Source organism: Hylobates moloch, unplaced genomic scaffold (assembly GCF_009828535.3).
Source record: "Hylobates moloch isolate HMO894 unplaced genomic scaffold, HMol_V3 SCAFFOLD_1, whole genome shotgun sequence".
Taxonomy (NCBI): domain Eukaryota; kingdom Metazoa; phylum Chordata; class Mammalia; order Primates; family Hylobatidae; genus Hylobates; species Hylobates moloch.
This window is the reverse complement of record NW_026652276.1, coordinates 121189986-121216006: the sequence shown is the minus strand read 5'-3', so window position 1 is coordinate 121216006 and position 26021 is coordinate 121189986. Positions and strand designations below refer to the sequence as shown.

The window sequence follows — 26021 nt, the reverse complement described above, 5'->3', positions numbered from 1 at the left end:
GCCTCCCAAAGTGCTGGGATTACAAGCGTGAGCCACCGCACCCGGCCTATGTTCAATTTTTAAAGCAACTACCAAACTATTTCTGGAGTGGGCATACCATTTAGTCATCTCACCAGCAATGTATGAGATATCTAATTTAACTGCATCCTTGCTACCATTTGGTATTTACACTAATTTTTATTTTAGTTGTTTTAAGACTTGTGTAGGGCTGGGCGCGGTGGCTCACGCTTGTAATCCCAGCACTTTGGGAGGCCGAGGCGGGCGGATCACGAGGTCAGGAGATCGAGACCACGGTGAAACCCCGTCTCTACTAAAAATACAAAAAAATTAGCCGGGCATAGTGGTGGGCGCCTGTAGTCCCAGCTACTCGGAGAGGCTGAGGCAGGAGAATGGCGTGAACCTGGGAGGCGGAGCTTGCAGTGAGCCGAGAGCGCGCCACTGCACTCCAGCCTGGGCGGCAGAGCAAGACTCTGTCTCAAAAAAAAAAAAAAAAAAAAAAGACTTGTGTAGTGATATCCCAGCTTGATTTTAATTTGTATTTCCCTGATGGCTAGTGATGTTGGACATCTTTTCATGGTCTTATTTGCTATTGTGTATCTTCTTCACTGATATGTCTCTTCATGTTTGAATTTGAAAAATTCAAATTATAATTTTTTCTTTCATGAACTATTCTTTTTGTGTTGCATCACTGTATTCTTTATTTATTTGTTTTTTTTCTGTGCCAATATCTTTCTCCTCTTCTTCAGGCTCATCATTGATCAGAATATTAGAGTCTTTGGTATGGTTTCATACATTCCTGAGGCTATGCTTTTTTTTTCTCAATCATCTTTTGCTCTCATATTAGATGATTTTTATTGCTCTATCTTCTAGCTTCCCAATTCTTTAATTTTCATATACATTCAGTTATTGAGCCTCTCCAGGGAATTTTTTATTTCTGTTATTTTATATTTCATTTCTGTAATTTTCCATTTGGTTCTTTTTTTATAGCCACTAATTCTTTGCCAGGAATTAGTGTAATTGTTTCAAGAGTGTTTGCTGTCACCTAATGGAGCATGGTTATAATAATTGATTTAAAATATTTAATAATTTCAACATCTCTTTATCTTGGGATTGCCATCTGTTAATTGCCTTTTCCTCTGAGAATTTTAAAAAAGGTTTTCCTGGCTCTTATGTATGTTGGATAATTGTGGATTCTCTCTTGGATATTTTGAATATTATGTTATAAGATTTTGGGTCCTAATAAAATCTTCTGGGGGAATGTTGATTTTTTTTTCTTTTTTTTTTCTGAGACAGGGTCTCACTCTGTAGCCCAGGCTGGAGTGCAGTGGTGCCATCTCTGCTCACTGCAGCCTTGACCTCCTGGGGTCAGTTGATCCACCTCAGTGGCCCCAAGTAGCTGGAACTTCAGGTGTGTGCCACCAGGCCTTGCTATTTTTTTGTTTTGTTTTGTTTTGCTTTTGCTTTTGTAAAGACGGGGTTTCATCATGTTCCCTAGGCTAGCCTCAAACTCTTGAGCTCAAGCAATCTGCCCGCCTTGGCCTCCCAAAGTGCTGAGATTACAGGTGTGAGCCACAGTGCCCAGCCTGTTTTGCTTTATTTTAACAGGGAGTTAACTTAGTTGCCTTTGCTCTGCAAGTTTTGGCCCATTTTCTTTAGGCTGTGCATTCAATGTTAATTTAATTTCAAAGCTGGTGCAGCGCTATTTTGTCTGCTTTACATGTGTGCCACCTAGGGGCCAGTCTGGGTCCTGGAGAGTGTTCAGTGTTGTAGTTTAGTTCTCAAAGTTTTTGCTATGTTGATTCTTGTCCATTCCATAGTTCACGGATGATCTCAGGACTTTACACATTGATCTAAAGGCTCTCGTCTTTAGCTCCCTCTACTCTGTGGTGTTCCTCGCACATAGCAATTCTTAGGGTCACTCTTTCCTGGTGCCCTAGTTAGGAAGCTGGTACTTTAGCGTTTCTGTGCTGTTGCATGCTTCCTACAACAGCGTGCACATCAGGGCAAAACAGCAAGTTATTGAGGCTGCGGGGCTGCTATCACCACTGCCACCACTGCAGGAGTCCAGATTTCTTATGGGTGTTCACCAGAACTCGGGTTGGGAGACGCGACAGAGCTCCATACTGCAGGGACTCTTTTGTAGGTTCTCTGGTGAGTGTAAGAGTGTGTGTTTTTATTTTTTTCTCTCCCTCGGAGCCTTTTTTGTAAGTCACAATTCCAGGATTTGGGTTGCCCCAAACTCTATGTAAGGCAATATGAGCGGAACCAAATTTTAAGAAAAAGGGAAAAAAATTTACTGCCATCTGGATTATTTTCTGAGTTTGATTTCTCTGTGCAGTCTCTCTGCTTCTATTTACTTTTCAACATTCTTCAGTAACTTTTTTCTATACTATTTTAAGACATATTAGTTGCAGTAATTGGGAGATAGGGTGGGATGGGCTTAATCCATCCTAACTGGAACCAGAAACTTAAATCTTGACTTTGAAGTAAAAAGATCATGGTCCAGATATAAGGCAGGATAATTTGGAAGAATATTTATCAAATTAAAAAAAAATTACTTCCTAGGAGTCTAGATAAATTTGTCTAAAATACAAATGGATGAGATTATCAGGAAAAACGGAATGGAAATAGTTTTAAGAGGGGATCTTGTACCCCATCTCTTCTCCCCTACCATCTTATCTCCAAGGTGGAGACAACACAGCCCCAGAGAGCACTTGGGACCTGAGTGCAGAGGAGGCTAGTGCTCCACTTCCATCTGAAGCCCTGGGCAGTGAAAGCCTTCCAGGGAATCTGTGCTCTCATGGCATGAGAGTGGTAGAATAGAGATGACAGGGGGTCATTGAGGCAGAGATAGTCCCACTGAGTTACTCACGGTACCAGGGATGTCAAAGAACAGCTGAGGGTTCTCTATGTCTCTGAGAAAAAGGGGAGAGAGGTCTCATGGTCAGGATGAGAAGTCATAGCAACAAAGGGCCAGTGGCCTTTGCTATGACAGGACCCCAAATTCAAATGTGGGCATTTCAGCAGAGTTCAGCAGTGAGGTGGGGTGATGCCGTAGATTGCTCAGGACCATCCAACATAATGTTGGTGGGGGGAGAGATCAGACCTGTGTACAAATTTGGGAGCAGTGAGTGCCTGGGTGGTATTTAAAGCCATAAGTTTGGCTGAGCTGTGGGTGAGATGAGAAACTGGCAAACACTGAGTCCAGGACACTCTGAAGTTCAGAGGATGGAAAGAGGAGGAGGAAATGATAGCAGAGACTGAGAAGGTTGGGCCAGAGAGGTGGGAGGGGAGGCAGGAGAAAGTGGTGAGGAAGGAATGAAGTACTGTGCCAAACACCACTGCTGGGGTCATGCAGGAAGAGGTTAGCTTTGGTCCAGCTCTTAGACGTGGAAACATGGAGCATGGAGGTCACAGAAGAAAAGTCAGTGGAGTGGTAAGCACAGAGCTTGACAGCCATGGATTTAAGGTGGATAGAATGAAGAGCTGGGGACAGAAAGAATATACACTTGATCTTAGCTAAAAGGCAGAGAAGCAATGACAGAAGATTGACAACTATTTTGAAGAATTCTGATGTTAATAAACAAAGATAAAGTGCAGTACTTGGAGGAACTGATTTTTATTGTATGGTAGCAATCTTAGCATGTTTGTGTGCTCATTAAAGGGAGGAAAACTGATGATCCTGCAAAGGGTACGAGATGCAGCCAGTGCAGCAGGAGGGAGCTGTCTTTAGGTAGGGACAAGCTGGGTCAATCCACTGTGTCAGGAGGGAAGGCAGATGACCTTAGTAAAGATGAGGCAAACTGGTCCATTTGGTGGAGGGATTCTGTGAAAGTTTTATTCTAACTGCCTGTGTTTATTCAGTGAGATATCAAGCCTTATATTTTATATTTGTAAAATAAAACATGTAATACCTACCTATTTTATTGCTTTGGTGAGCATCACAGAGGTTCCATTTAAACATATTTTGGAAATTGCAAGACATTGTACAAATATAATCATTGTTATTGGCTTTGGTAAAGTTGTTCCCTCTCTTTGGATATCAATGTTTTCTTCCTGAGGTCCTCAGGATTCTAGAATGTTGATTTGGGAGGCATCAGCTCCTCACTGCCCTAGCCTGACAACAACTCTTTTACGGTGAATTCTCTTCCCTCATCCTTACACTGAAGGAATGGTAATCCTTAAGTCCCATTGTTAATTGAATTTTAGATTTTGCATTGTGATTCTGCCATCCTATGCTTTCAAATTAGACCTAGAGGCTCTGACACCAGAGTAAACAGACATTGCATTTCATATTTTCACCTGGAGAAATACGATTTTACTTAAATGGAAGATGCAAGGAGCATGGTTTAAACCTCAGATTGTCTCAGAGAGATGAAAAGGAGAATTCTACTCAACGCCCTTAAAATCTAGGTGTTGGCAACTTTTCTTTCAATGGAGGAAAGTAATTGTTAGTAGATTTTTGAGGATTTCTTTTAAATTTTCTTAGCTCAGTGGACACTAAATAGCATTAAAAGTTGAAAACCACTTGTCTCTATCCATTTATTATCTTTTGAACAGACATTCTTTAGACAGAAGTTGAAATTATGTTTTTTTATTAGTGTAAGAAGGGAAACTAATTCAGATTAATAAGAAATTACAGAAATTAGGAAGAGAAAATTTCAGCATCAGAAAAAGTAAGTTATTTAAATTACCTTTGAGGCAATTATTTTCAAGATTTATAAATTACAATTAAATATGAAGCATTTGAGTCATGCAAGTTCTTTAAGCTATGAAACTTCTAATTGCTTATTGCCCCTAATTTTAATAAAGCTTTTTAACAGAGACAAAGAGGCAATTTTACCTGAAAACACAGAATATTTTACTTATAACTTTGAAACCACATTACCATAACCTTTCAAAGGAATCAGTCAAGTGTTTCTTGATCATCTCATGCATTCAAGTCCATTGCATGCTCATCTGACAGTTTGCTGGGCTCTTTGGGAACTATTCAGCTCTGACCAACTCAATTTATGTTTGAAACTTATTCCATCCAAGCAGCATTAGACTTAAATGTAGCTGGGAAAGAGATAAGTTGGTTTTTGGCCTGCAGGGGCCTTTGTTCTTCATTCCTTTCTTTCCTGGATTAGGCCCTCCTTTCTTCCTTCCCTCCCTGGTCTGTGCAGGGATTCATGTACTCTTACCCCATCCACTTCTCTAAGGAGTCAAACCTCCATTCAAATAATCAACTAGAATGGCTTTGGGGTGAAAAGATGGGGGGCGGTAGAGGGTCAAAAAAGAGCAGAGGCTGGGAGCAAGTTTTGTTATTAGTCATAAAGCCAAATACTACTTTTGTAAACCAATATGAGATGTCTTATGAGAAAGCATCAGTAGACATGGAATTCTGATTTGCAATGACTGATGCATGAGGCACGCGGTCTCTCCTACACAGATAATTTGTGATTCTGTAGTGAATGTAGAGGGACCAGTTCTCCTCTGAGGGAAATTCAGCTTTAGACATGGTCTCCAAAAAGTTTCATCCTCTGGATCCTTTTATATAAAGACTTTTCTGCTAACTCCATGGTTTTCTTTTTTTTTTTTTTTTTTTTTTTTTTGGCGGAGTCTTGCTCTGTCGCCCAGGCTGGAGTGCAGTGGCGCAATCTCGGTTCACTGCAAGCTCCGCCTCCTGGGTTCACGCCATTCTCCTGCCTCAGCCTCTCCGAGTAGCTGGGACTACAGGCGCCCGCCACCACGCCCGGCTAATTTTTTGTATTTTTAGTAGAGACGGGGTTTCACCATGGTCTCGATCTCCTGACCTCGTGATCCGCCCGCCTCAGCCTCCCAAAGTGCTGGGATTACAAGCGTGAGCCACCACGCCCGGCCTAACTCCATGGTTTTCTCAGTGCCTTTCAGGGTCAAAGGAATTTCCTGATCTAGGTAAGGTGTGAGCATCAACCTTAAATTCCTTAGTGAGACTCATCTTCAGGCACCCAAATACAAGTTTACGTTGCGGGTCCCCTTTTTAACCCCTTTGTGTTAGTCCGCTAGGGCTCCCATAACAAAATCCCACAGACTGGGCAGCTTAAACAAGAGAAAGCTATTTTCTCACAGTTTTGGAGGCCAGAAGCCCAAACTCAAGGTGCCACTAAGGTTGGTTCCTGGTGAGGCCTCGCCTCCTGGCTTATAGCCGGCCACCTTCTAGCTATGTCATCACACAGCCTTTCCTCTGTGTATGTCCACTCCTGCTGTCTCTTCTTTTTCTGTAAGGACACCAGTCTTATCAAAATAGGTAAGACTAACCTTTATGATCTCATTTAACTTTATTGACTTCCCTAAAGGCTCCATATGCAAATACAGTCACACTGGGGGTTTGGGCTTCAACATTAAATTTTTGGGGAAGGCAATTCGGTCCATAACACTCTCCTTTCCTTCTTGGACTCTTCTTATGATATAGGTTTCATAGTAAATGTCTCACTTCCTAATCACTGTTGAACTAGCAAACCTTACTTTTGTGCATTATAGTAGAAGAGAGACTGATGACCTTGCTTTCATGGCTTTCTCCTTTGATTGTCATGGCTGCATATGGACTTTTAATGCTTTCCTCTTTGCATATCATCCGCTGAGTAGAGAGTTGTGGAAGGGGTGGTTGTTGAGGCAGGTGGCTGACATCAGGGAAGATGGCAAGAAGTGAGTCAATCTTGGGATGGAAGGATCTGGGAGCAGGCAGCATTAGGAGAATGAGGGTTGTGTTAAATATTTGATCACATTTCATCCATGGTGTTCTCTTCATGTTGTACTGATTGAAACAATAAGGCTGTGGATGGCCAAGGTCATGCTGGTCATTAACTACAGGTTGGACCTGGAACTCCCACCTGGATGATTCCAGTGCCAGAAACTGACTTCCCTTGGAAATCCAGCTACTTACTATTCCCCAAACCTCCCACCTCCATTTCTTCACTACCCTTGGCTTCTCCTCCTTCTCTCCTTCTTTGAATGACGTCATCATTAATTCCTTTGTACTTTTTCCATGTCTCAGCCCCTGCCAAAGGCCCTTATTCCCTTCTCCTTGGACAGTTGTGATAGCCTTCTTCCTGCTGGCCTTCCTGCCTTAAGCTGTGCTAAAGAGGAGGTGGATAGTTGAGATGGTTATTTACAGAGAAAGGGAAGGACAGAAAGCAGGGTTCCCAGGATTCCCTATGGACAAATTCTGTTCTCTTTCAGCTACTTGTATCAGTGAGGCATCTTAGTGAGATGAGAGAGACAGAGAGAGAGAGAGAGAGCAAGACAGAGAGAGAGGCAGATGCACCTTCCTGATGACCATGGCAGGCCGGCCTCAAATCTTGACTCAGCCATTCCCCTAGAAGCTGGTTTTTATGAACCATTTGGTGGACTATATATCAACAGGATCAACAAGAAAAATACAAGTTAATGCTGCATATTATAAAGAGATAAATTTTAATGTAGAAAACTTGTATAGGTGATGGAAGAGCCAAGAAGCCAGGGAGGCAATGGTGAAGCGACTCAGGAATTGGCAATTAGGGCAACAAATGGCCAATGGGGGCTCCAGGCTGGAGGAACAAGGGCAGGAGGTGGAACTGCTGCAACTCAGGGTCACTTATGCAGGCTGGAACCCTGACAGGGGAGGGAAGGGCAGGGGGAAGGATGGAGGGTGGAGGAGAGGAGAAGGAAGAGAATTTCCCTAGAGAACTCTGCCACACTGGCCGCTTTAACTCACTAACACCCACACACCACTGGCTCAGCTCAGGGCTGCTTGTTTCTGCTCACCAAGGAGCCCACCAGATGCTCTTTGCTCAGGGGGTTTTGCCACGTGTGGGGTTCCAGGGCCCAGGCTGCTTCCATCTTGTTCTGACATCCCCCAGGGCCTCTAATGGAGAGAGGAGAACACTGACTGACACTGAGGGCCTGGACTTGGAAGTGACACGGTATTCCCCTCACCTTCAGTGGCAAGAGTGAGCCACTTGGCCCAGTGCAAGGGGCTAGGAAGTCCCTTGCTGAGCATCGCCCTGGGCAGCGGCTCTGCACTGTGTGAGGAGAGTGCCATCCTAAGGGACATTGGCCACCTCTGCCTCATGGCTTAGATACTATTTTGCTTGTGAAGGAAACCAAAATATTTCACCCATATATATGTATATACCTATTTGGAAATATTTAGAGATAGCTATTCTGAGGGACTGGAAATACAAGAGTAGCAGAAAAGCTGTCCTTCTTGGGGAGAGCTGTATCTGTGGAGAAATTTTGCATCCCCCTTCTCGGGGTAAACAGAACTTACAGTGTCTTTTATCTAGTCTGCCAGGCTGGCTGGTTGCTCCCTCAGGAATAACCTCCTATGTGTCTGGATCATATAAAACTGTCCGCAGTTGCTCAATGTTGAGATTTGGGTCCCACATCATTCCAAATATATGCTCTTCTGCTCTGTAACATTTAAAACCAAAGTTACTGCCCCCAAACTGATCACTCTTATAATCCATTTTAGTAAAGATGTCTCAGGAAGCTGATATTACTGATCTACAAAATGGAACAATTCCTTCACGCTATACCATTTGGTTTCGATAGTTGGTTTGCCCTTCCTTCATATTGATTATTTTCTTGGTAACCACAGGTCTCAGAGGTACTTTCTGTTGTCCCTGCATAATATTTTCCTTTGTTGTTGAATTTGAGGCTAGAATCCTGAGCTCAGATGGACCCACATCTGAATTTGATCCGGCTTCAGGTTCTGACTCAGCACCCTCTTTTACTTTCATTTTAGCCATTATAGATAACAGTCACCAAAAGATTGAATATTTTGTTTTTTCCTTATTAGTTTGCATTTCCTTATGTATCCAATGAAACAATTCCTGGAGAGTAGGATCCATCTCTAAATTCCATTGGTAACTTTCACCTTTAGTAATTGGTATCAACATAGCTGTGGCTTTATAACATGGGTGACCGCCTGGCTACCCAGGAATCAAATATTCTCGTCCCCCACTCTTTTATCCTTTCTCTTCCCAAGCCACATGTTTCCATGTGGCCATTCCAACAAATCCCACTTCACTCACCAATTGTGTAAAGAAAAACTTTTCTTAAACTGCATGTTCCCTCCACTCTCACACCACAATAGTGATCAACACAGAAGACTTCTGTGACCAAATGTGTGGGTATTTTTTCCCCAAACACCAAGGAGAAGACACCAGCTAAGTGTCCTTTAATTTAGTTCTGACATTGTATACTCAGAGATAGTGTCAGATCCCACAGGTTGAGGGATCAGTCTCTGAGACTGCCCCTCTATACACACCAGTTGCAAGTCCAGGCATCTGGAACTTCTGACTGACCAGCTTTATGTTGGGGTTCCCATGACCCTCTCTTTGGGTTCGATTAATTTGCTGGAGTGGCTCACAGAATTCAGGGAAACACTTATGTTTACTGGTTTATTATAAAGAATATTGCAAAGGATACAGAAAAAGAGACACATAGGGGAAGGTATGGTGGAAGGGACATGGAGCTTTCATGCCCTCCCTGGGTGCCAGCCTCCAGGAACCTCCACTGTTCAACTGTCCAGAAGCTCACTGAACCTTTTCCTCTTGGGTTTTTATGGAAGCTTCAAGAAATCAGCATTCATTCCCCCAGGGTATAGGATGGGACTTTCTTATGGGAGGGTCTTAAGATCCACAATCAGAAAGGCAGGGGAACATTAGAGTAAAAGGAGGGCAGGAGAAAGTAAGGGGCCTGTCCCTGAGGCCTAACACACCCAACATTATAAGACAAGACTGTAACAAGGGCTATGGGAGTTATGATCCAGGAACTGTGGACAAAAGCCAATGTATATCATAACACCACACTGCCAAAGTAAGCTTAATAAGTGAAGGAGAAATAAAATCTTTTCTAGACAAGCAATTGCTAAGGGAATTCATTACTACTAGACCAGCCTTACATGAGGTCCTTAAGGGAGTTCTAAACATAGAACTCAAAGAATGATACCTAATACTGTGTTTGGAGTTGGTTCCTTCCAGTGGGTTCTTGGTCTTGCTGACTTCAAAAATGAAGCTGTGGACCTTTGTGGTGAGTGTTACAGCTCTTAAAGGTGGCACGGACCCAAAGAGTGAACAGCAGCAAGATTTATTGTGAAGAGCGAAAGAATAAAGCTTCCACAGCATGGAAGGGGACCGCAGCAGGTTGCTGCTTCTGGCTGGGGTGGCCAGCTTTTATTCCCTTATTTGTCCCAGCCCATGTCCTGCTGATTGGTCTATTTTACAGAGTGCTGATGGGTCCATTTTACAAACCTCTAGCTAGCCACAGAGCACTCATTGGTGCTTTTTTTTTTTATTATTATTATACTTTAAGTTTTAGGGTACATGTGCACAATGTGCAGGTTTGTTACATATGTATCCAGTGCCATGTTGGTGTGCTGCACCCATTAACTCGTCATTTAGCATTAGGTATATCTCCTAATGCTGTCCCTCCCCCCTCCCCCCACCACACAACAGTCCCCAGAGTGTGATGCTCCCCTTCCTGTGTCCATGTGTTCTCGTTGTTCAATTCCCACCTATGAGTGAGAACATGTGGTGTTTGGTTTTTTGTCCTTGCGATAGTTTACTGAGAATGATGGTTTCCAGTTTCATCTATGTCCCTACAAAGGACATGAACTTGTCATTTTTTATGGCTGCATAGTATTCCATGGTATATATGTGCCACATTTTCTTAATCCAGTCTATCGTTGTTGGGCATTTGGGTTGGTTCCAAGTCTTTGCTATTGTGAATAGTGCCGCAATAAATGTATGTGTGCATGTGTCTTTATAGCAGCATGATTTATAGACCTTTGGGTATATAACTGATAATGGGATGGCTGGGTCAAATGGTATTTCTAGTTCTAGATCCCTGAGGAATCGCCACACTGACTTCCACAATGGTTGAACTAGTTTACAATCCCACCAACAGTGTAAAAGTGTTCCTATTTCTCCACATCCTCTCTAGCACCTGTCGTTTCCTGACTTTTTAATGGTCGCCATTCTAACTGGTGTGAGATGGTATCTCATTGTGGTTTTGATTCGCATTTCTCTGATGGCCAGTGATGATGAGCATTTTTGCATGTGTTTTTTGGCTGCATAAATATCTTCTTTTGAGAAGTGTCTGTTCATGTCCTTTGCCCATTTTTTGATGGGGTTGTTTGTTTTTTTCTTGTAAATTTGTTTGAGTTCATTGTAGATTCTGGATATTAGCCCTTTGTCAGATGAGTAGTTTGTGAAAATTTTCTCCCATTTTGTAGGTTGCCTGTTGACTCTGATGGTAGTTTCTTTTGCTGTGCAGAAGCTCTTTAGTTTAATTAGATCCCATTTGTCAATTCTGGCTTTTGTTGCCATTGCTTTTGATGTTTTAGACATGAAGTCCTTGCCCATGCCTATGTCCTGAATGGTATTGCCTAGGTTTTCTTCTAGGGTTTTTATGGTTTTAGGTCTAACATATAAGTCTTTAATCCATCTTGAATTAATTTTTGTATAAGGTGTAAGGAAGGGATCCAGTTTCAGCTTTCTCCATATGGCTAGCCAGTTTTCCCAGCACCATTTATTAAATAGGGAATCCTTTCCCCATTTCTTGTTTTTGTCAGGTTTGTCAAAGATCAGATAGTTGTAGTTATGAGGCATTATTTATGAGGGCTCTGTTCTGTTCCATTGATCTATGTCTCTGTTTTGGTACCAGTACCATGCTGTTTTGGTTACTGTAGCCTTATAGTATAGTTTGAAGTCAGGTAGCATGATGCCTCCAGCTTTGTTCTTTTGGCTTAGGATTGACTTGGTGAAGCGGGCTCTTTTTTGGTTCCATATGAACTTTAAAGTAGTTTTTTCCAATTCTGTGAAGAAAGTCATTGGTAGCTTGATGGGGATGGCATTGAATCTATAAATTACCTTGGGCAGTATGGCCATTTTCACGCTATTGATTCTTCTAACCCATGAGCATGGAATTTTCTTCTATTTGTTTGTATCCTCTTTTATTTCATTGAGCAGTGGTTTGTAGTTCTCCTTGAAAAGGTCCTTCATGTCCCTTATAAGTTGGATTCCTAGGTATTTTATTCTCTTTGAAGCAATTGTGAATGGGAGATCATTCATGATTTGCCTCTCTATTTGTCTGTTACTGGTGTACAAGAATGCTTATGATTTTTGTACATTGATTTTGTATCCTGAGACTTTGCTGAAGTTGCTTATCAGCTTGAGGAGATTTTGGGCTGAGACAATGGGGTTTTCTATTTTTTTTTTTTTTGAGATGGAGTCTCACTCTGTCACCCAGGCTGGAGTGCAGTGGCGCGATCTTGGCTCACTGCTAGCTCTGCCTCCCGGGTTCACGCCATTCTCCTGTCTCAGCCTCTCCGAGTAGCTGGGACTACAGGTGCCCGCCACCACGCCCGGCTAATTTTTTTTTTTTTGTATTTTTAGTAGAGACGGGGTTTCACCATGGTCTGGATCTCCTGACCTCGTGATCTGCCCGCCTCGGCCTCCCAAAGTGCTGGGATTACAAGCGTGGCCACCGCGCCCAGCCAGACAATGGGGTTTTCTAGATATACAATCATGTCATCTGCAAACAAGGACAATTTGACTTCCTCTTTTCCTAATTGAATACCCTTTATTTCCTTCTCCTGCCTGATTGCCCTGGCCAGAACTTCCAACACTATGTTGAATAGGAGTGGTGAGAGAGGGCATCCTGTCTTGTGCCAGTTTTCAAAGGGAATGCTTCCAGTTTTTGCCCATTCAGTATGATATTGGCTGTGGGTTTGTCATAGATAGCTCTTGTTATTTTGAGATATGTCCCATCAATACCTAATTAATTGAAAGTTTTTAGCATGAAGAGTTGTTGAATTTTGTCAAAGGCCTTTTCTGCATCTATTGAGATAATCATGTGGTTTTTGTCTTTGGTTCTGTTTATATGCTGGATTGTATTTATTGATTTGTGTATGTTGAACCAGCCTTGCATCCCAGGGATGAAGCCCACTTGATCATGGTGGATAAGCTTTTTGATGTGCTGCTGGATTCGGTTTGCCAGTATTTTATTGAGGATTTTTTGCATCAATGTTCATCAAGGGTATTGGTCTGAAATTCTCTTTTTTGGTTGTATCTCTGCCAGGCTTTGGTATCAGGATGATGCTGGCCTCATAAAATGTGTTAGGGAGGATTCCCTCTTTTTCTATTGATTGGAATAATTTCAGAAGGAATGGTACCAGTTCCTCCTTGTACCTCTGGTAGAATTTGGCTGTGAATCCATCAGGTCCTGGACTCTTTTTGGTTGGTAAGCTATTGATTATTGCCACAATTTCAGAGCCTGTTATTGGTCTATTCAGAGATTCAACTTCTTCCTGGTTTGGTCTTGGGAGGGTGTATTTGTCAAGGAATTTATCCATTTCTTCTAGATTTTCTAGTTTATTTGTGTAGAGGTGTTTGTAGTATTCTCTGATGGTAGATTGTATTTCCAGAGCACTGATTGGTGCATTTTACAAACCTCCAGCTAGCCAGAGTGCTGATTAGTGCGTTTTACAATCCTAGCTACAGAGCGCTGATTGGTGCATTTTACAATCCTCTTGTAAGACAGAAAGAAAAGTTCTCCAAGTCCCCACCCAACCAAGAAGTCCACCTGGCTTCACCTTTCAATACCATAGAAACACACTTAAGTACATAGCCCAGAGACTCTATAAAGCAACTACACAGTCAAGACCACAAAGCAACCAGTGACCAACTTTATAACAGGATCAAAACCTCACATATCAATATTAACTTTGAATGCAAATAGTCTAACACCCCACTTAAAAGACACAGATTGGCAACTTGGATAAAAAACTAGACCCAACCATCTGCTGCCTTCAAGAGACCCATCTCATATGTAATGACACACATAGGTTCCAAGTAAAGGGTTGGAGAAAGATCTATCACACAAACAGAAAACAAAAAAGAGCAAGGGTTGCTATCCTTATATCAGATAAAACAGACTTTAAACCAACAACAGTAAAAAAGGACAATGAAGGGCATTACATTATGATAAAAAGTCAAATTTCATGTGAAGACTTACCTATCCTAAATATATGTACACTCAACACTGGAGTACCCAGATTCATGAAACAAGTACTTCTAGATCTATGAAAAAACTTAGAAAAATACACTACAATAGTTGCAGACATCAGCACCCCCCTGACAACATTAGATCATTGAGGGAGAAAACTAACAAGGAAATTCTAGACTTAAACTTGATGCTCGACAAATTGGACCTAATAGACATCGATAGAATACAGCACCCAACAGCTAGAGAATGTACATTCTTCTCATCTACACATGGAACATACTCTAAAATTGACCACATGCTAGGTCATAAAGCAAATATCAATAAATTTTAAAAAATGGAAATCAAACCAAGCATATTCCTGGACTATAGTGGAATAAAAATAGAAATCAATACCAAGAAAATCTCTCTAAACCAGTGGTACCCAACCTTTTTGGCATCAGGGACTGGTTTTATGCAAGACAACTTTTCCACAGACTAGGGGAAGTGGGGATATTTTTAGGATGAAACTGTCCCACCTCAGATCATCAGGCATTAGATTCTCATAAGGAGTATCCCACCTAGATCCCGCACATGTGCAGTTCACAATAGGGTTCACACTCCTATGAGGCTCTAATGCTGCTACTCATTTGACAGGAGGCAGAACTCAGATGGTAATGCTTACTTGCCTGCTGCTCACCTTCTGCTGTGTGACCTGGAGTTGGGGGAAGTTGGGGACCCTTGCTCTAAACCACATGATTACATTGAAATTAAACAACTTGTTCCTGAATGACTTCTGGTAAACAATGAAATTAAGGCAGAAATTAAAAAAAATCTTTGAAATAAATGAAAACAGAGACACAACATACCCCTGGGATGTACCAAAAGCAGTGTTAAGAGGAAAGTTTATAGTGCTAAATGCCTACATCAAGAAGTTAGAAAGGTCTGAAATTAACAACTGAACATCATTCCTAGAGAAACTGGAAAAACGAAAGCAAACTTCAAAGCTAGCAGTAGAAAATAAAAAACTGAAATCAGAGTAAAACCCATTGAAATTGAGACCCTAAAATCCACATGAAGGATCAATGAAATAAAAAGTTGGTAATTTGAAAGGATAAACAAGATTGATAGACTGCTAGCTAGATTAACAAAAGAAAAAAAGAGAGATCCAAATAAACAGAATCAGAAATGACACTGCAACCAATCCCACAGAGATACAAAAGACCCTCAGAGAATATTATGAACACCTCTATGCACACAAACTAGAAATTCTAGAAAAAAATGGATAAATTCCTGGGAACACATAACCTCTCAAGATTGAATCAGGAAGAAATTGAAACCCTAAACAGACCCAACAGCAAGCATGAGTTCCAAAACTGAATTAGTAATAAAAAACAAACTAATCAAAAACAAACAAAAAACCCTGGACCAGATGGATTAGCAGCTGAATTCTGCCAGGCCTACAAAGAAGAGCTGATACCAGTTCTGCTGAAACTATTCCAAAAAATCACAGAGGAAGGATTCTTCCTTAACTCATTCTGCAAAGTCAGCATCATTCTGATACCAAAATCTGGAAAAGACACAATGATAAAAGAAAAGTTCAGGTCAATATCTCTAATCAATACAAAAGCAAAAATCATCAACAAAATACTAGCAAGTCAAATCCAGCAGCACAGCAAAAAGTTAATTCACCACAATCAAGTAGGGATTATTCCTGGGATGCAAGGATGAGTCAACATATGTAAGTCAACAAATGCAATTCACCACATAAACAGAATAAAAAACAAAGTATGTGATTTTCTCAGTAGATGCAGAAAAAACTTTTGATGCAATACAACATCGCTTTATGATAAAAACCCTCAAAAAACTAGGCATCAAATGAACATATCTCAAAATAATCAGGGCCATCTATTACAAACCCACAGCCAACATACTGAATGAGCAAAAGCTGGAAGCTTTCCTCTTAAGAAGTGAAGCAAAACAAGGATGCCCACTCTCACTAAACCTATTCAGTATAGTACTGGGAGTCTTAGCCAGAGCAATCAGGAAAGAGAATGAAATAAAACGTATCCAAATAGGAAAAAAAAGAAGCCAAATTATCTCTCTTTGTTGATGATTGATATGATTCTATACCTAGAAAACTCCAAAGGCTACTTGTACTAATAACTTCAATAAAGTTTCCAGATACAAAATCTATGTAAAAAAATCAGTAGCATTTCCATACACAAATAATATTCAAGCTAAGATCCAAATCAAGTATACAATCTCATTTACAATAGCCACAAAACCCAAAATAACTAGAAATACTCCCAACCCAAAGGTGAAAGATCTCTACAAGGAGAACTACAAAACACTGCTAAAAGAAATTATAGATGACACAAACAAATGAAAAAACTTCCCATGCTCATGAATTGGAAGAATCATTATTGTTTAAAATGGCCATACTGCCCAAAGAAATCTATAGATTCAGTGCTATGCCTATCAAACTACCAATGTCATTTTTTACTGAATTAGAAAAAAACTGTTATAAAATTCATATGGAATCAAAGAAGAGCCTGAATAGACAAAGCAATCCTAAGCAAAACAAAGCTGGAGGCATCACATTACCCCACTTTAAACTATACTGCATGTGTATACTACCCCAACAGCATGGTACTGGTCCAAAAACAGACCCACAGACCAATGAAACAAAATAGAGAACCAGAAATAAAGCTGCACACCTACAGCCATCTGATCTGTGACAAAGTCAACGAAAATAAGCAATGAGGAAAGGACTCCCTATTAATAAATGCTGCTGGAATACACCTGCAATACCCGACTAGCCATACACCGAAGAAAATAACTGGACCTCCACATTTCACCATATACAAAAACTAACTCAAGAGAGATTAAAGATTTAAATATAAGACCTCAAACTATAATAATCCTAGAAGAAAACCTAGGAAACACCATTCTGGATGTTGGCCTTCAGAAAGAATTTATGACTAAGTCCTCAAAACAGACTGCGACCAAAAAAAAAAAAAAATTGACAAGTGGGACTTAATTAGACAAAAAATATTTTGCACAGCAAAAGAAACTATCAACAGAATAAACAGGCACCCTACAGAATGGGAGAAAATATTTGCAAGCTATGCATCTGGTAAAGATCTAATACTGAGAATCTGTAAGGAATTTAACAATTGAACAAGCAAAAAAAAAACTGTAAAGTGGGCAAAACATGAACAAACACTGCTCAAAAGGACACATACAAATGGCCAATAAACATATTAAAAAGTGCTCCTCATCACTAACCATTAGAATGATGCAAATCAAAATCACAATGAGATATCAATTCACATCAGTCAAAATGGCTATTATTAAAAAGTCAAAAAACAACAGACGCTGGCCAGGCTTGGAGAAAAGGCAACACTTATAGACTGTTTGTTGGTGGGAATGTAAATTAGTTCAGCTACTGTAGAAAGCAGTTTGGAGATTTCTCAAATAACTGAAAACAGAACTATCATTCAATCCAGCAATCTTATTACTAGGTATTCATCCAAAAGAAAATAAATGTTCTATCAAAAAGGCACACACTTATATGTTAATTGCAGCACTATTCATAATAGCAAGACATGGAATAAACCAAGATCCCCATCAATGGTGGAACAGATAAAGAAAATGTAGTACACATACACCACGGAATAGTACACAGCCATAAAAAAGAATAAAATCATGTCCTTCACAGAAACATGGATATAGCTGAAGGCTATTATCCTAAACAAATTAGTGCAAGAGGAGAAAACCAAATACTGCATGTTCTCACCTATAAGTGGGAGCTAAACATTGGGTACTTATAGGCATAAAGATGGCAAAAATAGAAACTGGCACTACTAGAGGGGGAGGGAGAGAGGGAGCAAAGGTTGGAAAACTTAACTATTGGGTACTATGAACAGTGCCTGGTTGATGAGATAAATCAGACCCCAAATCTCAGCATCATGTAATACACCCAGATAGCAACCCTGCATGTGTAACTCCTGAATCTAAAATAATAATTGCCATTATTTTAAAAAAGATCAGGAAAGAAACAAAACAAAACAATACAAAACAAAAATGCTATTGTCTCCTTGCAACTAAATATATGTAACTAAAGCACAAACTAGAATTTAAAAAAATGTAAATACCAAACTCATAGCATTTCTGATGATGAGTTTTATGTGTCAACTTGGCTGGGCCACAGGATTTCTAAATATATGGTCAAATGTTATTCTGGGTTTGTCTGTTACTGTGTTTTGGATGAGATTAACATTTGAATTTGTAGACTGAATATAGCAGACTGCCCTCCCTAATGTAGGTCGGCATCATCCAATCAGCTGAAGGCCTGAATAGAACAAAAAGGAGTAAGAGAATTCTTCCTGCTGATGACCTTTAAATTGAGACCTCAGCTTTTTTTCTGCCTTCAGACTTGAACTGAAGCATTGGCTCTTTGTGGTTATTAAATTTGCTGGCCTTTAGGTGGCACCGATTGCTTTCTTGGTTCTCAGGCTTTTAGACTCTGACTAGGGCTACACCATTGTCTCTCCAACTTGCTACACCATTATCTCCAAGTTGCTGACTCACCTGCAGATCTTGGGACTTGCCCAGCTCCATAATTGCTTATGCCAATTCCTTATAGTAAATTTCTCTATATGTATAAATATGCATATGATTCTGTTTCTCTGGAGAACCCTAATACAGATTTTGGTACTAAGAATAATTCTGGAGGGAGAGAATCTTAAGGAAAAACTTAAATAGGTTCTGAGGTTTCTGGGATTGAATCTCTAATCTGATTAGATTTAAAGACTATTGACTCTATTTCTAGTAAAGAGAAAAATTGGTGGTCCATGACATGATGTGGCAATAGAGATGTACAAAATATCAGCACTAGATGCTTCTAATCAAACACTTATAAGAAGCAAGGGTCTGGATGATCTTGTATTTGATACTTTCCAACATTTTTGTCAAACTCATGAGTAAAATGAGGTTGACTGGTCGCTTTTAATGTTGCTGGACAAAGTGGAAAAAGAAAAGGATGTCCTCAGGGGTCAAATTCCCAGCTGAAGTGCTGCATAAATGACCTGAAAGTTTCTAAGTGTGTCCCCAAAAGAGACCCTTATTTCTTGTAGCTGCAGGGCTGAGATTGCAGAAAATCAAACCAGAATCTCATCTTGCAACCGGCTGAATTACAATGCAAGTTGACTGCTAGTCTTATAGGGTGTCTACTATTAAAGTAAAGGCATTGATTTGGAGGGAATACGGTGCTGAAAGCTGGAATGGAGATATGTGGGAAGAACCTGATGAAGCTGGGGACACTGAGCCCCTAAATAATGTCTTCTTTGTTATGTGGAAGAGGTCTCCACATCCAAGTGGAGGCAGTTTCCCCAGTCCTAGTGGAAGCAGTCTCTTACCCCATGTCTGAGCGGATTAACCCTGCCTTGCCTAAGAAAACTGTAATGTCCTACCATGAGGCAGTTGCCATGCAAGGCACTTCTGCTTCTCCTCAGAACCCACCCCCACCATTCCTCTTTCATTTCAGACCTATAACTAGATTCAAGTCCCAGCAGCACCCAAAGGGGAGATATAAGGTATAAACCATGAGGAAGTGTACTATGCATCAAATGGGCAATTTGAGTTTTCTAATGTATACAAGCAGAAATCTGGGGAATATTTGTGGAAATGGATATAAGGGTGTGGAATAATGATGGAAGGAACATAAACTTGGATCAGGCCAAATTTGCTAATATGGGGTCACTAAGCAGTGATTCCGCATTTAATGAGGCAGCTCATGGAGTTAGGAAGGACTCTAATTGCTTGTTTGTTTTCTTGGCTGAAACATAGAACAAAAGATAGCATTATTCTGGGAGTTTCTGTGAGGGTGTTTATAAATGACATTAACATTTAAGTAGGTAGACTGAATTCAGCAGATGGCCCTCACTAGTGTGAGTGGGTCTCATCCAATTAGTTGAAGACCTAAATAGAACAAAAAGTCTGACCTTCCCCTAAGTTAGATAATTATTTCTGTCTGATGGCCTTCATACTGGGACATTGGCATTTTTTTTGTTTTCTGCCTTCAGACTTTATGGAAATACCAGCCTGTCCTGGGTCTCAAGTTTCCCAGTCTTTGGATGGCAACTACACCATTGGCTTTCCTGTTCTCATGTCTTTGGACTTGGACTGGAACTATATCATTGGCTTCCTTGCATCTCTGATTTGCTAATTCACCTTGCAGATCTTAGGACTTGCCCACCTCCATGATTGTGTGAGCCTGTTCCTTATAATCAATCAATCAATCAATCACCCATTGGTTCTGTTTATCTGAAAACCCTAACACAGCATTGTTCCATGAAAGCAATGGATGAGATAATTTTTTTTAACTTTCTGACTTTCTTTTTATTCTAATTTCTTTTTTTCTTTAATTTTATTATTATTATACTTTAAGTTTTAGGATACATGTGCACAATGTGCAGGTTTGTTACATATGTATACATGTGCCATGTTGGTGTGCTGCACCCATTAACTTGTCATTTAGCATTAGGTATATCTACTAATGCTATCCCTCCCCGCTCCCCCCACCCCACAACAGTCCCCAGTGTGTGTCCTTGAGATAGTTTGCTGAGAATGATGGTTTCCAGTTTCATCCATGTCCCTACAAAGGACATGAACTCATTCTTTTTTATAGCTGCGTAGTATTCCATGGTGTATATGTGCCACATTTTCTTAATGCAGTCTATCGTTGTTGGACATTTGGGTTGGTTCCAAGTCTTTGCTATTGTGAATAGTGCTGCAATAAACATATGTGTGCATGTGCCTTTATAGCAGCATGATTTATAATCCTTTGGATATATACCCAGTAATGGGATGGCTAGGTCATGGATGAGATAATTTTTATGCCTCTGGCATAATTCTGGCATAGCGGCATAAAAACTGGATGCTATGGACATAACATGAGAAAAACCTTGTGGTTGGAGGCTTTTTCTTATACTAGATTTTAAAAAATTATGACAATTACTTGTAATGTAAGGTGTTCTAGATGTTATCTGCAAAGAGAACCAGAGTAGCGATACTTAGGCAACCCCAAAGACCTTTGAGAAGTCACAGGTCAAGGGAGAAGGTCATATGTGGATCAGGCAAATCCACTTATGGGTGCTGGGCCCCATCCTGCTAAGTAATGGCCTTCACTCTAGTGCTGCCAGTCATGTAACAAAAAATAAAATAGGCATCCTTTAAACAAACAAGTTTAAAAATAATTGAGTCAGTTTCTTTGCTGAAGCCTGTGTTCCCCGTTTCCTATTGCAAAAGCCATTTATCGAGCATTCACAGCTTGCGAAAATTGCTTTATGAAATAGAAGACCACAAGACTGGGTTGCCTGAAATCCTTCTGACCACAACTGGGGGCAACAGGAACTCAGGAGGGCCTGACTTCCAGGACGATGGAGCCACCAACTGGCGAGCTGAATCCATCATGCCACTTAGAAAGTGCAAGTGTGTAGGAATCAAACAGGACTCAGAGGTAATCCACAGGCCACTTGCTGAGTCCTGCCACATCTGCACCCGATACCATCTGAAACGTAGATCCCGATCTTTTTAGAGGAAATGGGTGAAGGAGAAGTATGAAGTGCAGTGCGGTAGCAGAGTGGAGCTTGAGTCACCCATTCCCCAAACTCCCCCAGACACCAACACTGCCTCCATCTCCTTCCCTTCAAACTCTCTGCCATGAGACCACCAAAATTGAAATATTTTGGCAAATTTGTATGATAACCAATGATTCAGAAGAAAAAAGGAAAATTCCATCTAATTAATATCCAGAAAAAAAGGGAGGTAAATGGTAAATATGGGTATTACTTCTTGTCGCACAGCTCAGTCGTGTGGGTTCTTGGAAAGGGAGGGCGCCCTCTCTGTGTATGTGTGTATGCCCGAGAAAGGGACTTTCTGTAACTCAACCCTCCCGAAACACTGAACAGCTAGTGAAAAGATTTCTCCGCAGGTGCTGAACAAGAGGGGACATCTGATGCCTGTTTTATTCAGTCACCAGTAATCTCTCTTGCATCACTCACTTTTGTTAGAATTGACTAATAGGCAACATGCCTTCACTTGAGCCCAGCAGATATAAGCACCATCCTTACAGGCTGGCTTCCTGACTGAGAGCAGGGAGCAGCAGGCATGGGGCATGCCGGGCACCAGTTCCAAGCCCTGCTGTGGAAGAATTGGCTCTGCAGACTCAGGAACCCGGTAAGTGCTTGCCTTGGTTTTCCTAAGGTTCCAGTGTGGTGTGGAGAGAGATCAGGGTCTATCCTTGCCTGCCTGCCTGTGCCTCTTGGCAGGTAAAAACACCCACGCTGCAGGGAATTTGGGGAGGTTGGATTACTTTAAATCAAAACCTGTCTCAAGAGTCAAAGTAGCTGAACACTTTAATGACCAACAGGAAATCAAGGCTGAAGAATTTATCAGAAAAGGGCAAATTTAGAAAAATTCTAAAAACAAACAAACAAAAAAACAAGTGGAATTGAACTATAATTTGTGTTCTAAGCATTCATTGTAAAAACTGAACAGTGAATTCTCAGGTTTAAGGAACAAAGCATTGGCTGCATTTAATGCATAAACAGAATGCTACAGGTACTGACTCCAAAGCGCAAGACTGCACAATGTGCCTCACCAGAGCAGAGTATGACACATCCACTCAGTGTTATTCTGTAGGGTCACATCTTTAGTGTTAATTCACATCTACTTAGAACCGTATTCAAATTATATTAGCAAGGTTTTCCTAAGCAGATTGGAATTGTTCAAATCAAACTTGTGTGAGTACTTAAGAAATATCCTGTGTTATGTTTTTATGAAATAGAAATCAATTACTTGTTATTATGATTAACTTTATTCCTGATGCCACTATATAAACATTAACACCTATAAATGTCATTTTTGGGAGAAGTAGATGTGCAGTAATTTACTTACATCATTTCTGATTTTAAGGTCTACAGTTAACCTATGGGATTTTTCTGCCGACAAATGCTTTGGTTTGAAGAGATTCAGTAACTGACATTGATTTACATTTTGCTGAATCCTCAGAGCCAGAATATTCTATCTCTCTGTCTTGAAATAAAATACATGTTAAAGGAGATGTTTTCTTTTTTATGTGATCTTTAGGATCAAAATAATTTCAGTTGAAAGTTTGTACAAAAGTTTTGAGTTCAGGAATAAAGGAGTGAGATAGATAAAGGAAGTGAGATAAATAAAGGAAGAGATAGATACTCTTCATCGATTGTTAGTTGTGCTCGTGTCTGTGTAGGTAGCTTTACATTTATAAACAGTGTATTTCATTGACATGTAAGTTTGTTTTAGGGAATTAGCCTATTTTCCCACGAAAGAGTGTTTGTTACAGGTGGAAGTTGGTTCCCAGGCACCAACTTTCTGCTTTACGCATATCAACTCTTTCTGCTTTATGCATATCAACCTCAAAACAGTTCAGTGACCGAAGTAGCCAGACTGCCTACTCCTCCTTACTGGACACTTGAGTTTTAAAAAATTTTCACAATCACTTTTGCTGCTAACTACTGCTGTTTACACATCCTCATCAGAAGGTTTTATTTGTTTGGTAACTGTTTATTTAAATGGTAACTCTTGCATCCCACATTTCTTTGCCTTATTTTTCTTTAGTATTTATCATCTTGTAACACACCACAGATTTTCTCACTTGCCAATTGCCTCTGGATCTTACGTTAGTATGTTACATTCATGAGAGATGGACATTTTCCCCACTTGGTTCACCAGTGTATTCTCCAGCACCCAGAACAGTGCCTGGCACACAATGGATGTTCAGTAAATAGTTGTTGAATAACTAAAAGAAGGAAGGAATAAAGCATTTATGCATCTCTGTTATGTGCCAGATAGTGGGTGAACAAGAAAAGTGAGTTCCCGGCCACAAGGAGCTATAGTCTGTTCAGAGAAAAGCAACGAAAAATGCAACTAAATATTTAATGAAACCACCTCTTGGGATATATCCTACAGATGTCCCTGCACAAATGGGAAGTGATATCTGTACAAGGTTATTCATTATAGCAATGCCTAGAATAGCACCAGAGTAGAAACAACACAAATGGTTCCATGCATAGAATTTGGAGCTGCCTGACTGGGTTCACATCCCAGCTCTGCCACTTACTAGTTTACTTTTTCAGGCAATTTTTAAATTTGGTTTTCTTCTCTGTAAAATGAAATTGTTTGCAAGTATTAAATGAGTTTGTACATGTAATGTGCTTGCAACAGTACTTGGTATAGGAGTGGGAGCTGTTTTCTTATTTGGTAGAAATGGGTGGCCTCAGACATCTGTGGACATGAACTGTGGGCTGTGAGGAGAGGAGGCACAGGGTAACTCTCAGTTCATGGCTTGCACAATTGGATTAGAACAGAACTCCAGGGGGACACAATGTGAATATGTTTACATATCTTAATGTTATTACAGTGGAAATATTGAGGGCAGGCCCCTCTGGGTGAATGTCTTTAAACTGACCTATTTTTCACAGCATTCTCCCATTCTCCAATGATAATCTGTAAATTCTTTGTTTTTGAACTATGGAAGTGAGGTGTTGGCATGAACTGTGGAATAACCAAACTGCCTGAGTGCATAAATGGCCTCAAATACATGTTTATTTAGTGAATAAAGCCAAGAACTATTTGTTAGACGAAGGAAGCTTGTCTGTTTTTACATTTACTGGGTTTTTTTTTTAGCTTTTTTTTTTTTAAATTGATGCATAATAGATGTACATAGTGTCAGCATACATGTGATAATTTAATAATTTGTATCATTCATAAAAAGCAAATGGTTTTACATTTACTTTTTAAAAATCTTTATTATATTTAATGATTATAGTTTCTTCAAAAAACATCTTATTATAGATACAAACAAAAATTTAAAAAAATAGAATAATGGATAAATAGTACCCATCATACTTATCTTAATACCTAACTTTATAGATTGTTAAAATCCTACTATTCTTGGAAAAATATTAAATATTAAATATTAATATTAAATATTAAAAATATTTTAATACCATTTATTTTTCCTCTTGATTTTTATTTATTGTAAAAACAGTACTAAAACAAAAGATGAACATTTTAAAGTCATCTAAAATTTTATTATTCTAATTAACTTACTTTTGTGGTCTTTTCTTATCCTTAGGCATGCATAATGCAATATTTTTACATAATTAAAGTCATAGCTTTTTTCCCACTTAATATTGAAGCCTAACATTTTAAAAGCTACTGTAAGGTCTTCTTATTTAATGGTTTTATTGAATAACAGTTCATCAGCTGTATACACATAATTATTTGGGTTTCCTTATGTTGAGGATTAAGGTTCTTTCCAGCTCTTATTGTTATGAATAACATCATTATGCATGAAGGACACACCTTCTCCTGGATCATTTCTTTTGAATAAGTTTCCTGGAGAAGATTCTGGGTCAAGGTAAGGACACATTGCTTTTGGGCAGGTGGAGATCAGTTGATGCTGCCTCACGGGTGTCCCCATGGATAGTTCCAGTGCAATACCATCAACATTGGCAAATATTCAGTGGCTTTGAGCCATGCTTTTCCACATGAATTTCTATTAATTTCTACATTTTATTCCAACTGTAAATCAATCTAATTAATTACTTATTCTATTTTTTATTTGTTTTAATTTTAATTTTTTAAAATTGACAGATAATAGTTGCACATATTCATAGAGTACATAGCGACGTTTCAATACAAATAATGTATGGTGATCAGATCAGGGTAATGAGTATATCTGTCATGTCAAATGTTTATTATTTCTTTGTGTCGGGGACATTCAATATTCTCCTTGTAGCAATTTGAAGCTATATGATATATTATTATTATTATTATTTCATACGGAGTTTTGCTCATGTCACCCAGGCTGGAGTGCAATGGCGTGATCTTGGCTCACTGCAACCTCTGCCTCCTGGGTTCAAGCGATTCTCCTGCCTCAGCATCCTGAATAGCTGGGATTACAGGCGCGTGCCACCATG

General features: G+C 39.9%; 1 protein-coding gene across 1 annotated transcript in view; it reads left to right on the top strand.

Annotated features, from left to right (window-relative positions):
• The first annotated feature begins 22138 nt into the window (after positions 1–22138).
• ABCA13 (ATP binding cassette subfamily A member 13) overlaps positions 22139–26021 on the top strand; it is a 509835-nt gene continuing 505952 nt past the window's right edge. The window contains exon 1 of the mRNA XM_032758123.2: positions 22139–22233. Within this exon, the coding sequence (XP_032614014.1) occupies positions 22165–22233 (69 nt within the window). The 5' untranslated portion in view covers positions 22139–22164. The remainder of the gene's footprint in view (positions 22234–26021) is intronic.